Source organism: the organism of the source record quoted next, unplaced genomic scaffold (genome assembly GCF_019419815.1).
Source record: "Pyrus x bretschneideri cultivar Hongxiangsu unplaced genomic scaffold, Pyrus_bretschneideri_v1 Contig34, whole genome shotgun sequence".
NCBI lineage: Eukaryota > Viridiplantae > Streptophyta > Magnoliopsida > Rosales > Rosaceae > Pyrus > Pyrus x bretschneideri.
In genome coordinates, this window is record NW_025999657.1 from 606,523 (window position 1) to 623,113 (window position 16,591).

Consider the following 16,591-nt stretch of genomic DNA (forward strand, 5'->3'; position numbering starts at 1 on the left):
CTTTTCATACGTAAATGTCTTTTTAGCAGCTATGGCCTACAGTTGCACAAATTATTACATGCATAGTTGATTTTTACATAAAAAGCATCCCAATTTCAAAAGTAAGAACCAGCTTTCGGTTCCCTCCGCAAATCATGCACGTACACCTTTGTCAACTTTACACAAAAATCGAAGTTGGGCATCTCATAAAAAATAAAATTCGGCTTATTTTTAGTTCCATCTTTAAAACTTGATTTTATTAAAAAGAAATTCATTTTATTATGTAACTAAAAAATCGTCAATTTACTATCTGAAATTCAAAATTTATTGCATTATACATTATAAAATTTAAAATTCGCTCCACATTACTTTAATTCTGTTACGTTGGCTTGATTTGAGATTTGAGTACACCAAGCTAATCAATGTCTTTTTTATTTTATCTTTGCAACTCAAGCACAACAACTTGAAAAAAAATTCAATTCTTAATTTCTTCTTTTAAACTTAATATTTTCTTATTGATGAATGTTAATGGATAGTAGAGATTTATAATCCAATTCATTGGCACATGTGACATAGTCTTATTGGGAGGTAGATCTCACATGTGTTTTAGGGGTGACCTTTTTGTTTTGGAACAAGAAAAAAATCCACAAATCAAAGTTAAAAGAATTTTGAATTTCAAACAAAAAGTTGCGAGTTTTGAATTAGAATAAACAAAATTTGATCAAAATCGAATTCCATGAAGCATAACCAAAAGTAACCTTAAAATTAACCAATATGATAAGACAACACCACCTAGTAATGTTCATGTCACGAGATAAATAAAATTAATTAAACAAGCTAGAGAAAGAAAAGGACTGAATTATTCATCCTAATTAATATAGATTATATGATAATTAGGTATAGCCTTGCTTGTATTTGCGGAAAAGGTCTTCGGTTTTGGCATTCCGAAAGGCACAGCAGCCTATCAAATAAACGGCAACGAGAGCAATGAGAGTGATGATCAATATAATGTTGGCTCTTCTCCATTCTTTCTTGAGATTAGCAAGTAATCCAGCTTTGCAGGAATCGCAGTTGAAGCAAAGTTGGGTCTGGTCGTTGTTCCAATTCAGGCAATCCATGTCGGCTGCGTTGTTGATGGGACTTATCCAGTACGTTGGATTCACGAACGTGTAACCACATTGTGTGGGTGGCTTACAGCATCCTGACTGTAGACATAACAAATTAAATTAGACAAAAGAAGAATCATCGCCACAAGGAATAAAGCATAAAGATGTATTAGAACTTGCACTAACACAAGGAATAAAGCATAAAGATGTATAAGGTTAGAACATCTCTAAGAATCTTGATAAATTTACAGTTTAAAACATATTAATATATTTTTTTTTAAATGATAGCATTAGTGGGTTAAGTTGTTGAGTATTAGGAGGAGAATGATCGGTGGAAATCGAATTTGCACTGGAGTATATAAATACTATTATTTTTCGCCATTGTAATAAAAAGCCATCTCCAAAACATATTAAACTGAAGTACTTAACAGTTGAGTTTTTGGATCAAACAGAAATGAAAATAATTATCGTTAATTAATTAATTTGAAGACCTGGAAATTATAGTGGGATTTGGAAAAGAAAAAGAATTTTCAACTGATAGATTTACAGAAATTCAATATTGGCCCTATCAACCGTGAATAGGACTCGAAAGAAAAAGAAAATTAGCGCAATTAGTTTTCTAGCTTGCCTCAAGAAATTGTACAATAAATTACAGAAAATAGCTAACAAAGAAAGTATGTTCAAGATCTTATATTATCTCTCATTTAACCGGATCTTATACATACACACCTACGAGATTAAAACTATTTTTCTAAAATCTCTTTTTTTATAAATAAAAAGCCCAATTCCTTAAGCACTCCAAACACGTAATTGTTTCATTAGAAATTATATTCAAGTTGCTTTAAATTAATTGATTGAATAAAACTTGAAAAAGAATAAAAATTTAAATTAATTGATGTTGGAAGAAAATGATACAAAATTGTTTACCTGTAAGGGGGTAATGTGAGCGTTAAAAAAATCCTGAGCCATGCTGTAACTCTGATTCAACTCAGCGCACATATTTGTAGAACTAAGACAAGTTCTTATGCGTTCCCACTTAAAAGGGCTTCGAACTCTACGGCGAAGCCAACCGGAGTAATCATCAAGATGATATTCTAGGTAAGACCGGCTCGGTTCGAGGTGGCCGGAGCCTCTAATAGTGACCATGTAGATGAAAACCACCAAAGCAGCAAGCAAGATTATAAGAACCAGCATGGCAATGAGGTAACAGATAAGGAGCCATGGGATCCTCCAAAACGCTCCCACAAAGCCGGCGATGGCCACAACCAGGAACAAGATGCCTAAAATTATGACAGGCCATTGTAAAAGTTTTACACAAGAATTGTCTGGCTCTGTTGCGAGCCAAATTCCTGTACCAATGATTGGGATTGAGAGGAGCATCGCAACGAAGTTGATGGCTCCGATGACATTGTTGCTAGGTGCCATTTCGGTCTCTAGATCGATATGTTCCTCTCCTGTTTAAAAACAAAATTTAGTAAGGCAGGAAAGATATATCTCAGGCCATATATCAAAGGGTAGGGAAAAGAAATTAAGGTAGAAGTAGCAAAAGCCAGAAGGGCCAGATTCTTTTATTATACAAGGGAGTATGGGAGAGGAAAATCAAGCGCAGAACCTCGAGTTCAGATTTAACCTTTAAACCCTTTTGGCATCAAAACCAACACTTTTTGTTCCTTCCCTTGGATCCATGTAAAGATAGTAAAGCAAGTGGGAATGATTTATTTTTGTTGGAGTTTGAGACCCTCTTGTCCCACATTGGTTAACAATATTTTTGAATAATAAAGTATAAGTATTTCGGTTCTGTATTTCTGTTATTTTATTGTTTCTAAATTGTTCTCCAACAATCTTCGAACAGTATGGAACAATCGGGAACTAAACCTCATTCTGAGAAACCTGAGAAATTTAAGGGCGGAGACTTCAAAAGATGGTAGCAGAAAATGCTGTTTTATTTGACAACCTTGAATTTGGCTAATGTTCTGCGCGAGACTGTACCTACTGCAGATGGAGAAAATATTTTTTCTGCAGAAACTTTAATGGCTATAGATGCCTGGAATCATAATGATTTCCTCTGCAGAAACTATATTCTCAATGCATTAGATGATTCATTGTATGATGTCTATGTAGTATGCAAAACAGCCAAGGAACTTTGGGAATCACTTGAAAAAAAATATAAAATTGAGGATGTTGGTTCGAAGAAATTTGTCTTGGGCAAATTTTTGGACTACAAAATGGTGGATTCCAAGTCCGTTGTCTCTCAAACTGAAGATCTCCAGAAAATCATCCATGACATTCATGTTGAAGGGATGGTGATCAATGAGTCTTTCCAAGTGGCGTCCTTTATAGAAAAATTGCCACATTCTTGGAAAGAGTTCAAGAATTATCTCAAGCACAAACGTGAAGAGATGACCCTTGAGGATCTCATTGTAAGGCTGAGAATAGAGGAAGATAACAGAAAGAATGAGAAGAGCCTGGTTTTGAGTATGGAAGCCAAGGCGAATGTTGTTGAAGGAAGTTCATCAAAGCAAAGGCCGAAGTTCCAAAAAACTAAGAAGAAGGAAAAACACTTTATCCCTGGTGCGAAAGGCAAAGACTTCAAGAAAATCAAGGGAAGTTGCTGGGTTTGTGGAAAGCAAGGCCATAAGGCTCAAGAATGTCGCCATCGAAGGGATCAAGGTCCTGGAAATCAAGGCAACAATAACCGCGCTAACCTGATTGAAAACAATGTGGATGCCTTGGCTGCAATGATTTCTGAAATCAACCTTGTATCTGATCACGATAATTGGTGGATAGATACCGGTGCAACTCGCCATGTGTGTGGTGACAGAAATATGTTCTCTTCGTACCAGAAAATCGAGGGAAACGAGCAGCTGTTTATGGGAAATGCATCTGCATCTGTTGTGGCTGGAATAGGGAAATGTGTTCTGAAATTCACTTCTAGAAAGGAATTAACCCTCCTTGATGTGCTACATGTCCCCGATATAAGGAAGAATCTTGTTTCTGGTCCTATCCTTAGTAATAAAGGATTCAAACTAGTTTTTGAGTCCAATAAGTTTGTACTCACTAAAGGGGGAATGTTTGTAGGGAAGAGTTACCTTGATGATGGATTATTCAAACTAAATGTACTTGTTAATGCTATGAATGAAATAAATAATGCTTCTGCTTATATTGTTGATTCGTCTAATTTATGGCACTCTAGGTTAGGACATGTAAATTTTCGTTCACTTTTTAGAATGCATAATTTAGGTTTGCTGCCCAAAATTGATTATCTAGATAATGTTAAATGTGAGACTTGTACAGAATTGAAATTTGCGAGTCAAAGCTTTAAATCAGTGCATGAAAAGTCCAATGATTTATTAGATTTAATTCATAGTGACTTGTGTGATTTTAGATCATATCCAACTCGTGGTGGAAAGAACTATTATGTAACATTTATAGATGATTTCAGTAAGTATTGTTATGTTTATTTACTTCATAGTAAAGATGAGACCTTGGATATGTTTAAGATATATAAGGCAGAAGTTAAGAATCAACTTAATAAGAAGATTAAAGTCTTAAGGTCCGATAGGGGAGGAGAATATGAGTCTCATGCCTTTGCTGAATTTTATGCCACACATGGCATAATTCATCAAACAACAGCCCCTTATACACCGCAACAAAACGGTGTTGCCAAACGAAAAAATAGGACTTTTAAAACATGATCAATTCTATGTTGAATAGCTTTGGGCTTCCACACAATTTGTGGGGTGAAGCTTTACTTACTGCAAATAAAATTTTGAATCGAATTCCACCTAAAACGAGAAAGGAGTCACCATATGAATTATGGAAAGGAAGAACCCCCAACGTTTAAATTGCTTAAAGTGTGGGGTTGCCTGGCAAAAGTACAAGTACCATTGCCAAAGAGAACAAAATTAGGGCCTAAAACTATAGATTGTGTTTTTATTGATTTTGCATCTAATAGTTTAGCTTATAGATTCTTAGTTTTTCATTCCGAAGTCAGTGATATACATGTCAATACTATTATAGAATCTATAAACGCAATATTTTTTGAGGATATATTTCCATACAAAATAGGCAAGTCTAATTTATTGAAAAAGAGATTACATGATGATGTATCTGAGGTTAATGACGAACCTAGAGAACATGATGATGGTTCATCCTCATCTAGAGTTCAGGAAGAAGAAGAACTTGAACCTAGAAGGAGTAAAAGGACAAAAATTCGAAAGGACTTTGGGCCTGATTTTGTGACCTTATTAACCGAGACAGAACCTCAATCATTCAAGGAGGCCATGTCCATTCCTGAAGCTCCATTTTGGAAGGATACAGTTAACAGTGAGATAGATTCCATTATGCAAAATCATACATGGGAATTAGTCGATTTGCCCCATGATAATAAGCCAATTAGGTACAAATGGATCTTTAAGAAGAAATTAAAACCTGGTGGTACGATTGACAAATATAAGGCTCGTTTGGTAGCTAAAGGATATCGTCAAAAACATGGTTTGGGTTTCTTTGATACATACTCGCCTGTAACGAGAATTACGTCAATAAGACTGTTGATTGTTATAGCTGCACTCCATAACATGGAAATACATCAAATGAATGTAAAGACTGCATTCTTAAATGGAGACTTAGATGAGGAAATATATATGGAACAACTCGAGGGGTTTGTGGTTAAAGGTCAAGAACACAAAGTTTGTAAACTTGTGAAATCACTATATAGGCTTAAACAAGCTCCAAAGCAATGGCATGAAAAATTTGACCATATTATGATAACACATGGTTTTAAGATAAACGAGTGCGATAAGTGTGTCTACACAAAAACTCAAAATAATGCTTGCGTTATGTTGTGTTTATATGTAGATGATATGCTTATAATGGGAACTAACAAAGAGATAATAAATTGGACCAAGAAGATATTGAAATCAAGTTTTGATATGAAAGATCTTGGATTAGCTGATGTGATTCTTGGTGTAAAAATAAAAAGAAACCAAGAAGGATATATTCTTACTCAATCCCATTATATAGAAGCTACACTTAGAAAATATGGTCATTTGGAAAGTAAAGATGCAATTACTCCTTTTGATGCCAATAGCAAACTTAAGAAAAATAGAGGTGATGCTATATCTCAATGTGAATACTCACAAGTTATTGGAAGTCTTATGTACATTATGAACTGCACAAGGCCTGACATAGCATACTCAGTGAGTAGACTGAGTAGATATACATGCAATCCTGGGCATGATCATTGGGAAGCTTTAATTCGAGTATTGAGATACTTAAAGCATACAATGAATTATGGATTGCATTATACAAGGTATCCTCATGTGCTTGAAGGATTTACTGATGCGAATTGGATATCGGATAGTAATGATACAAAATCCACAAGTGGATATGTATTTACTTTGGGAGGATCAGCAATATCTTGGAAATCTTCTAAACAAACATGCATAGCTCGATCAACTATGGAATCGGAATTTATAGCTCTCAATATGGCTGGAGGAGAAGCTGAGTGGCTAAGAGATTTTTTGGAGGATGTTCCCATACGGCCTAAACCTGTAACGGCAATATGTATACACTGTGATAGTTTAGCTGCACAATTTCGAGTTAAAAATAGTGTATACAGTGGGAAGTCTAGACAAATTAGACGAAGGCATAATACAATAAAGCAATGGCTCTCTAGTGGTGTAATTTCTATTGACTATGTTAAATCAAAAGATAATATTGTGGATCCGCTTACTAAAGGTTTGTCTAGAGAGCAAGTTAAGAGCACATCGAGGGGAATGGGTTTAAAGCCAATAGAGTAAAATGAAACTGCCAAACGGAAACCTAACCTAATTGATTGGAGATCCCATGGTCTAGGTTCAATAGGCAAACTGGTTTAGTTAGATTCAAGAAGAAACACACTTACATACCCATTCCTGTGATGGAAGAAGTGTGGTGACTGCTGATAATGTAGGATACATTAGTTTAATGATATTGATACTTGTAAATCAAGTGGAATAGTAGCAGCCTATTCTTAATCAATATCAAATCAAGTGGAATAGTAGCAACCTATTCTTAATCAATATCACCTATATGAGAGTAAATGTAGGGTTGCATTTATGAGAATTACATGGCTACATTCTCTAAAGCTCTCATGAATCCAGGATTTGTTCATGACCAAAAAGAACACAAACGTATGAATTTGTGATGTGTAAATGTGGCATATGTTTTGCTTATTGTCTTGGTTTACTACGGAGATGAACAGTTCAAAATTTTATATTCACTGCATCATCTAGTAAATCCGATAAGTATATACTAAGGTAGGTTCAAGTCCAAAAGACACCTCTCCTGATGTATGTCACATCTATTGTTTACTCTCGTATCTTAGTGTGTCTAGGACCAAAGAGTCATCTCAAATGTGGGGTATTGTTGGAGTTTGAGACCCTCTTGTCCCACATTGGTCAACAATATTTTTGAATAATAAAGTATAAGTATTTCGGTTCTGTATTTCTGTTATTTTATTGTTTCTAAATTGTTCTCCAACAATTTTAAGGCGCGTTTTGATCTTTAGGTTGGACAATATTGTTATTCATACACCTATTTTTATTTCTCACATACTCTTGTAAAATTTTATTATTGATATTCTTCAATACAACTACTAAAATTAAGATAAATGTATGTAAAAAGTAACAATTGATGTGTGGATAGCACTACCCATTAGGTTTTATCACATACTTTGAGTATCACATTTTTGAAAAAGAATACCTTGAACAGGATGAAGGAATTTGAGAAAAAAAGACCAGTTGCAAGCAACTTATGCATAATCATGGAAAGATTTAGAAGGAAGCAATTATCTCTGTACAATAATGCTTTTGGCAGCTGCATCCACATGAATCGGGCTTTGCCCTAAAAATTTTGCATTGCACAAGGAAAACAACTTCTATGGGTTCACTGTCATCGTGGCTTTCCATGCATTCCAATAAAATAATGATATGAGTAGGGCTTTAAAAAATACATTGTATTATTAGAACAAGACATTACGTAACAATGAACACGTTTTATTTAAGTCATCTTTTGCACAAGACCCCAACTAAAATAAGTTAGGGTTTTAAAATTTGAAGTCTTTGGAGTTGGCCCAGGTATAGAACTAGGGATTAATTTTTCAAATTCCTTTAGATATGAGGGATCACATTCTTTGTTTTACCATAAAACTATCTATTAAACATTCTGTCTATGGCATTATAGACTCTTTGTATGATTCTAACGAATTCAGTACGCATTTTACACTCATTGTTTCTTATTCTAAAGGTAAAGCCGCCATACATAATTCATAAACACTTTGTAATAGCTATAAAACTTTTAACAACAGCAGAAAAAAGTTTGTTGTTTGACATGCAACTAAAGATGTACGTTTGCAATGTAAGGAATTACTTTCAATACCCAATAGATTTTTTTGTTGAAAACTGACAATAGGGGGCAAACTGGCTAATTCTTGCTAGTTCAGGGTAAATTGGCAAAAGAGTGCTAATTCAAGGGGGTACATAGCCGTTTACTCAAATAAAAGTGCCTTAGTAATGATAAATTTTTAAATAATATTAGAAATATATTTTTAAAAGCACTTTTACTTACTAAAAGTGTTTTCAACTGGAAGCATATTAATTTTTTTTAATAAAGTTAGAAGTGTTTACTGAAAAAAGCATATAACGGGTGTTTCTTCTCGTACACGTGAAATCACTCATTGTAAATAACAATCGTGCCGGTGGAAAATCCTGGCTTTAAGATATATTATAAAATCACAACAATAAGACATTAGGATCACAGATTCAATAAACCAAATTACAATGAACCAATTACAATTAACTTATCATGGCCTGAAGATATAGCATTGTTTGGATGGTATACTATCGACCACTCAAACTACATCCAAAAGGTGTTGTGCCACTTTAATGAAGATATAATGAAGGCTTTGAGTACTCCTATGGTTGTTCGAACTTTAGATGCAAAATGAGATTAATTCCGTCCTAAAGATGAGGATGAAGACACTACTACTGTAAATAGCTTTCGCGAGGTTAAAGCATCCACAAATTTTACAGTTACATACTAAGAAAATATTTTATTTGTCCATAACAGCTAAATAAAACAGCTACTGTTGTGGTGGTGTTTGTGCAACTTGGTCAGCATGATGCTTCTATTCTAGGTACATTCATCAACTTTTATTATAATAATGCAATAAATTTTTCCAACAAAAGACAACCATAAAATTCATACAAAATTGAGTATTTCCTATCCAAGATCCTTCTCCTTTGTATGTCATGATTGGTTTACTGTCTGATGCTTGTTCCATTGGACCAGCAGCAGAATTGAGTATCTACAACATCATAATTTCCGTATATTCGAAAATGCACAACTTATGACAGACCATTTAAAAACAAAATTAATTACTAAAACAAATTTGTTCTTTATTTGGATGTATAGAGACTTACCTAAGAAATCGAAGATCGTCGACAATGAAAGCATAGGAAAAAGGAAACGAGAACTGGGATATGGGGGGAGAGAAAGTTTTGGAGTTTGGAGGATAGAAAATTTTGGAGTTTGAAGGAGAAGAAAATGAGTGGTTTGGGGAAAATGATGAGGAATAGATGAATGAGAAGAAGATAGTGGATATGGAATAGATAAATGCAAACCTTAGGCGACGAAACATTCGTCACCGAAGGTTTGCATTTATTTTTCACCATAATTATCTCACCGACCAGTTCAAACACTTTGCAACAAAGGCTGTTGTTCGTCATGCTAGACTAAAATGGGGACAAAGGTTTTCTTGCACAAAAAAAAGTTTGTCGAGTAATAAATTGGCACCAAATCATTATTTTCGCATTTTTTCTAAAGATTGTGCGACAAATTATTCAGTTCGTCGTGTGAAGTCCTCTTATGCAACAAACTTCTTCATCGCCAGAATTTTTCAATTTTTTTTTTTTTGATGAGATCAGTTGGTGCAACAAATCGCAGATTTTGTTGCACAAAAAGCACTTGTGCAATGAAACTGCCTGGTCACCTATAGTTTTGACGTGCAAATAACTTTTTCTACTAGTGAGAGGTCTTGGAACTTGAAGTTCCTTATTATACTTGGTTCAATGCAATACACCATACATCTTCTTTGCTGTGAATCTTTTAGCATGATACATCAATGCACTTACATGCAAACACTGGATATGTGCGAAAGACATCCTACATTACCTTAAGAGTACAATGGGTATGAACTTATTTTATCCCTACACATTACTGAGTGGATCCAACCCCTGAGCGACCTAGTGATGTTCATTTTATTGGTTATGCTAGCACTAGTTATTTATCTAACCCGACAAGACACGTTCTCAAACAGGTTATGTCTTTACTGTTAGAGATATAACAATATCTTGAAAATCAACCAAAAACGAGTTTGTTGCTATGTCTTCAAATCACGCTGAGATTCTTGCCCTACATAAAGCATCATGTAAATGCTTTTGGTTGAGGGGTGTGATTGATCGCATAAGAACCTCATGTGGTTTTTCTTCCATCATTGTTGTTTTAGCAACGATTTATGAAGACAACGCTACATGTATCGACCAATTAAAGAAAAGATGCATTGAAGGCGAAAATACCAAGCACATTGCTGTAAAGTATTTCTTCACTCATTAGCAACAAAGGCATCACAAGGTTGAAGTTAAGCAGATCTGATCCCAAAACAATCTTGCTGACATATTCATGAAGTCACTACCAAAATCTCTTTTCATAAGGTTGTTCATGAAATTGGATTGTGTAAACATTCAGATTTGTATCACTAGTAGTTCTCATGGGGAGTCTTGTTGAACTCAGAAAGAGTATTTTAAAGTATACTCACATGATCTTAATGTATTATTTCCCTACGGGAGCACTTTTTCCCATTGCATTTTTACTAACCTGACGAGGTTTTGATGGTCATACCTTTGTGTGCATCAATGATCATCCTAAGGTTGTGATACATTGACATCCTATATTAACTCACCTTTTCTCCTTAAGACTATTGGATTACTATAACAAGGTTTTTGTGAGATTTTTCTTTTGATATGTGCCCCTACCATGAGACACGTGTTAGCAGTTATTGTACTTGGAGAGAACTGACGACAACAACTGCCACCTCCTAATCATATGTAGACCTAATGCGACTAATTCTTAAGTTGTACACACTCAAGAGAGAGTATTAATTAGGAATGTGAATATGTAACTTAAAGTAGAATCCCAATATTATTTGGAGATCAAATCCTCATAGGTTTGTACTTGTAAGGTAAGAAAACTCATCATGATTATTGTGAGTGTAATGCTAGAGAGACCAAAGTTTTAAACCAAATTTTGTGAACCAAATAATGTGGGTGTTGATGATTAGATTATTACTCAATTATTGATTAAAGTACTTATTTTTTATTGATGACACATTATTTGGTTTTAAAATTTGATTTCCCTAGTATTATTCTTATTATAAATAATGGTACAAGATCAAGAGGTGAAGACACAATTCTCATACATTTAAACTCTTCTCTCTTAGTCATCCCCTCTGTCTCACCCAATTTTATAATTAGTTTCACAACATAAGAAGTCATGGAATTTTATTTTATTTTTCCTAAATGTAATTACAATGTCGACTTTGAGCTTCCACCTATGAGAAAAAGTAATTATACGTGGGGAAGTACATATCATTGTTTGTATCTTAATCGAATAAATTCAATGATCGAAATCATTCAATCTATTAACTTTCATTTGAAGATCACTCTTAAAAAAACTTTTGAATTAGCGATCATTTAATCATCCATATATATCAACAAATAAATGAACGCTCATCATAAATATGTTACTTGGTACCTACACCTCGATTTGTATTATACATTTCAAATGAATAAATAATATTCAATTAAAAATTTTTTTTTTGTATAAATAATCTTCAAATAAAAATTAAGAAATTAAACAATTTCAATTATTACTTTGTTGAAGAGAATGAGGTCATTTGGCAAGGCAAGTATTATCCGAATATGAAATAGTGGCGACTTGGAGTTTCTACGCGGACCGCCCCTTATCCACTCCCTCCCTACTCTTCTGGACACAACATTCAAAACAATGGCGGCATTTGAGGCTGCACTCTCTGTCTCCTTCCTCTACTCGTCTTCTTTTCCTTGTTATTCCTCCAAACTCAACTCGTCCCCCAGACAATTGGCTCCCCTCAAGCTTCATATTCCCAATTCTACGCCTCCCAATTCCCTCGATTTTCTTCTTTCCGGTCCCCGACGCATCCCCACAAGAAAGCTCCGTTTTGAGCTGCTGTGCTCTGCGGTGGAGGAGATTACAGCAGAAGAAGAAAAAGCAGCAGTAGAAGAAAGCCAGCAGCAAAACCAGAAGAGAAAGCTGTACGTAGTGAATTTGCCATGGTCTCTGACTGTCGTGGATATCAAGAACCTCTTTGGCGAATGTGGGACTGTCAAAGACGTCGAGGTGCTTACATTTCTCTCCCTGTTTTGTTCCTTAAGATTTGTAATTTTCTTTTAGCAGAGCGATAAAGTTAATAGCTTAAAAATAGTTGGTTGTTAGGGGGTGGGATCGAACTGCATCAGAGTGTATAGGCATAATTACTTTCGGTCACTTTGTATTTGAAAAACTGAAATGTTGGGTAATAATATTAGTAAATGTTGGATTTTTCAGATTATAAAGCAACAAAATGGGAAGAGCAGAGGCTTTGCGTTTGTGACAATGGATTCCGGGGAAGAAGCTCAGGCCGTCATTGATAAATTTCACTCTCATGTAAGTTATTTAGGTATTCTATGATTGCCTTCGTTGTTGGTATTCTACTCACAATCTCAAATGGGGTTTTATTATTTCGAATGTTAAGCATGTACTCGGGCGATATCAATTGTATTATGGGTTACAGAGCTTGTGCTTTTGGGTTTGATAAGGAAAGTGAAGGTAATTTACGACATTGGAGTGGCGTGCGATAGATACAAGTTTATCTCCTTCTGTTCAAATGGCCAACACAATGAAATTAATTGTTTCTTAAGAACTTAAAAGTCTTGTTCTTTTCGAGTTTTCTTTGATACACTGAAGTGGTCTAAATAAATGAGTCTGGTAATGGTTCGAACTGTACCAAAGTATCCTTGTATGATATTTTCATTGCAAATGTTTTGTTTTATAGAGATGGAAATGATCATTAAGATTGAAAGAATATAATTACTGGTTGTTTTATTTACAGAGGCGGTACTATGTTGGATAATTTAGCACCTATTTTGTTGCACGCCTGACATGGACTAGGCTTTCTGCATTGGCTGTTCTTATTTAGAAAGAGTTTATCGTTTATGTTGTATGTTAGCTAGAGCTTTTCTGCATTGGCTGTTAGTATTTAGTGGATACCTTGTCCACAAGAATTGTATCAAAACAAGGTATCGTATATCTGTAAGCATATTTTTCACTTCCGAATTATTTGATACAGGAGGTGTTGGGTAGGACTATCAGAATTGAGTTTGCAAAGCAATTTAAGAAACCTTCTCCACCGCCCTCCAATCCCCAAATTGGAGAGACACGCTATAAGCTTTACGTGTCTAATTTGGGATGGAAAGTAAGATCAAGCCATCTCAGAGATTTTGTCTCTCAAAATTTCAAAGTTCCAGTTTCAGCCAGGGTTGTCTTTAGTGGCCCTTCTGGGAAATCTGGTGGTTATGGATTTCTTTCTTTTACTACAAAGGAGGAAGCAGAGGCTGCAATTTCTTCTTTGCAAGGGAAGGTAAGAAATGCATATCTACTTTGTCGGTCATTGTCATTCTTTTTTATTTCTCTGCTCAAGCTTTATAATAGCAGTTCATATGGATGTGTCATTTTGCTTCCCTAGGTGATATAAGTTGGTTTAGTATCTTAACTTTCAAAAGAAGACCGTAATATGGATTCCTTTTATGTTGCACACATACATCTATAGGACTCTGGGTGTCTGCAGTTATTGTAGAGAAAATCGTACCACTTATGTAAGCCAGAAGTTTACTTTTGGTTCATAAAAAGGGGTTGGTAGTATCTGCTCGGTAAATACTTGAAGGCATGATATATGGAATTGGAATCTTATTAATTATCCACAAAGCACTATATTAATATGTCATTCAATATTGTCACTTGTTTTACTTTGGATTCTGTTACTCGAAAACATTTTAGACCAAGAAGAAAGAACTACAGTGCATTTGGATACGAGGCTTTAAATAAACAGATTCTGATTTCAGCGGTAGTCTACATTGGCAGAAAGAGTCATTTATATACAAGATATAAGGATAGGCTAGATACAGTGAATAATTTGGCGGTATACATCAAATATGTTACAGAAGGAATTACTAACCGGAATATTTTATATGTCATTAACTTTACAGTTAACTATAAAAATATTAAGTGAAATTCTTAGATTTAATGTTTTACATTCAAAATGGCACTTAACAGTTTATCTTTGGCAGGAATTGATGGGCCGACCAATTAATCTAAAATTTAGTGAGAAGAATGTTGGTGATTCTGGAAGCCAAAATGTTGATGACTCTGGAAGCCAAAAGGAAGAGGGAGATAGTTTTGAGGGTCAACCTGAAGAATCGTAAGTCCACAGACAGTCTTTGACCAAATTAATCCGTTTTTATTGCAGATTATAATTGGAATCTTGGGAAAGCAGAAATTTTGACCTCAACCCCCCATGTAGAGATGGAAAGTGTCCTCCTGTTGTCTGTACATTTTTCATTGTCATTTCCCTTCATCTTAGCGTTAGTTCTTGGAACAATGGTTGTGTTCTCTGTCTTTCTAAAATGTTGGCATACTTGCTACTAGATTGTACCACATAAAGAGAGTAATTATTTAACCTTTGTGATTACTCAATGAAAGCCTCTTTACAGAGTACAATTTAATATTACGTTTTAGGGTTTAGGGATAAATTTCCAACATATATTTTCAGATGTTTTCTGGACAAAACTATTGTTTTGGATGCTAATTGTATGCATAACAAAGTTGACCCTTTCTTGAGACAGCTTCTTTAGAGTCTAAGCCAGCGTTTTGATTAGTAACTACGTTTTGTGGATCATCTAAAAAATAGGTATGCTCAATGCCTTTGGATACTAGAATATTTGCGTGTGCACACACGGGTGTCCGTATGCTGTGTTATTTTTGTTTGGACAGGAGGTAGACCTTTAGATTTTACAAATAGAAAGTGTTTTGTTCGTTGTGTTTCCCTCTTGAGGGTTTAATTGATGAAAAAAGTAGTCGGAGGCTGCAGGGTTGATGAACACTGAAATGGGCTAGCGTACTCTAATCATAGCTGTATGAAGGCAGGAGCGTAGCTTAGGATAATAGTTGATGTTTTCTTTTCAAGTCACAATTGATATACTGAAGGGATGCCTTTTGAACTTTTAAGTTACTTGTTAAATTGCATTTTAATGTTGTTCATTTTGAAAAGTTCCACAAATCAATCAATTAGTTTGTTGTTTTACATTTTAGAATCGTTAAAATTCGATCAAAAGCATGTCAAATTTTATTCGGTGTTTTTTCTTTTGTAACTTTTTTTCATAGCAGCATTTCTTTCTATTAGTTGATTGGAACCAAACTCTCTTTCTCACATCCCCCCTCCTTCCTCCTCTCACAAAGTGTGGTGTTTGAAGAGGTTGACAATGACGGAAATCGCCTAATAGCAGTTAAACAGATATGTGTTGGGTTGGGAAACTGGACCACATGAAAGGAAGCTAGGGTGGACTGACATTATGTTGCTTGTTGTACCGCTGCATTTTGCTAGGTACTCTAAATTTAGTAAAAGGCGAAACAATAGTTCGCTTTGTGCTTAAAGCATGCTCTGTCTACGTTCACTAAATTTAGATTCCATGTAAAAGAGGGTACAAATTGTTTATAGGCTAAGATGAATCTAGGGTTGGCGTGACTTTGGAAAAGAGGCTGTCCAAAGTTTAAAGAAGTTGTTTAGCAGAGAGAGAATTAAGTCGTTCTTCGTGACGAAAAATAGCTTCGTAATCGTCCCATCATACCTTAATTTAATGTATAACCTCTTTTTTTAAGGTTTTTACTCCACCTTCACATGGAAACCGTTCAGTTTAGAGAAAGCAAAAGTCTGGCGAAGGTTGGAAGAAGTTTGGTAGAGAGACAAGTCTTCCTTAAGTCTTAAGGCTCTCGACAGAAGACAGCTTATTTTTTAATGCAATATCACATTTCCTTTAGTTTTTTGACTTGCTTGACCAATAATATGCTGGGTTTTACCCAATTTTAAAGTCATGCTTTCTTCTCTCTTTTTTAGGGGACTGGGATTTGTTCAACAATTTGTTGGGAAAAAACGTTGGTCCCTACAACACTCTTTAAGCCCCCTTTTTTGAGACCCACATTTTCACGTTTGTGGATTTTGAAGAGAAAATGGAGCAGCACTACATATCCCATTGGGGGATGATGACTAATCTTCTCAGTCGAAATTTCTCATTCTACATTCTCGGCTTTCCTTCTCATTTTGTAAAGTTCAACCATGA

The 16,591-nt window shown here is 35.0% G+C and overlaps 2 protein-coding genes across 2 annotated transcripts; one reads left to right on the forward strand and one right to left on the reverse strand.

The window, feature by feature from the left end:
* Nucleotides 1-716: 716 nt before the first annotated feature.
* Nucleotides 717-2,823, reverse strand: LOC103960460 (protein TORNADO 2). The gene is made up of 3 exons (XM_048591491.1): nucleotides 2,716-2,823; nucleotides 2,013-2,539; nucleotides 717-1,184 (listed from the first exon to the last, which is right to left on the reverse strand). Exons 1-3 carry the CDS (start codon nucleotides 2,732-2,734, stop codon nucleotides 873-875), a joined length of 858 nt encoding a protein of 285 aa, XP_048447448.1. The 5' UTR covers nucleotides 2,735-2,823; the 3' UTR covers nucleotides 717-872.
* Nucleotides 2,824-12,080: 9,257 nt separating this feature from the next.
* Nucleotides 12,081-14,975, forward strand: LOC103960459 (29 kDa ribonucleoprotein A, chloroplastic). Its single transcript, XM_009372941.2, has 4 exons — nucleotides 12,081-12,560; nucleotides 12,768-12,866; nucleotides 13,549-13,839; nucleotides 14,546-14,975. The coding sequence occupies exons 1-4, from the start codon at nucleotides 12,189-12,191 to the stop codon at nucleotides 14,678-14,680; spliced, it is 897 nt and encodes a 298-aa protein (XP_009371216.2). The 5' UTR covers nucleotides 12,081-12,188; the 3' UTR covers nucleotides 14,681-14,975.
* The last annotated feature ends 1,616 nt before the right edge of the window (nucleotides 14,976-16,591 follow it).

Excerpts from the sequence above, each read along its gene's own strand:
- LOC103960460 (XM_048591491.1), bottom strand. Across the intron at positions 1,185-2,012 it reads CTCACATTACCCCCTTACAG|TCAGGATGCTGTAAGCCACC; the intron begins GTAAACAATTTT and ends TTATGTCTACAG.
- LOC103960459 (XM_009372941.2), top strand. The coding sequence starts at position 12,189 with ATGGCGGCATTTGAGGCTGCACTCTCTGTCTCCTTCCTCTACTCGTCT. Across the intron at positions 12,561-12,767 it reads GGACTGTCAAAGACGTCGAG|ATTATAAAGCAACAAAATGG; the intron begins GTGCTTACATTT and ends TGGATTTTTCAG. Across the intron at positions 12,867-13,548 it reads TTGATAAATTTCACTCTCAT|GAGGTGTTGGGTAGGACTAT; the intron begins GTAAGTTATTTA and ends TATTTGATACAG.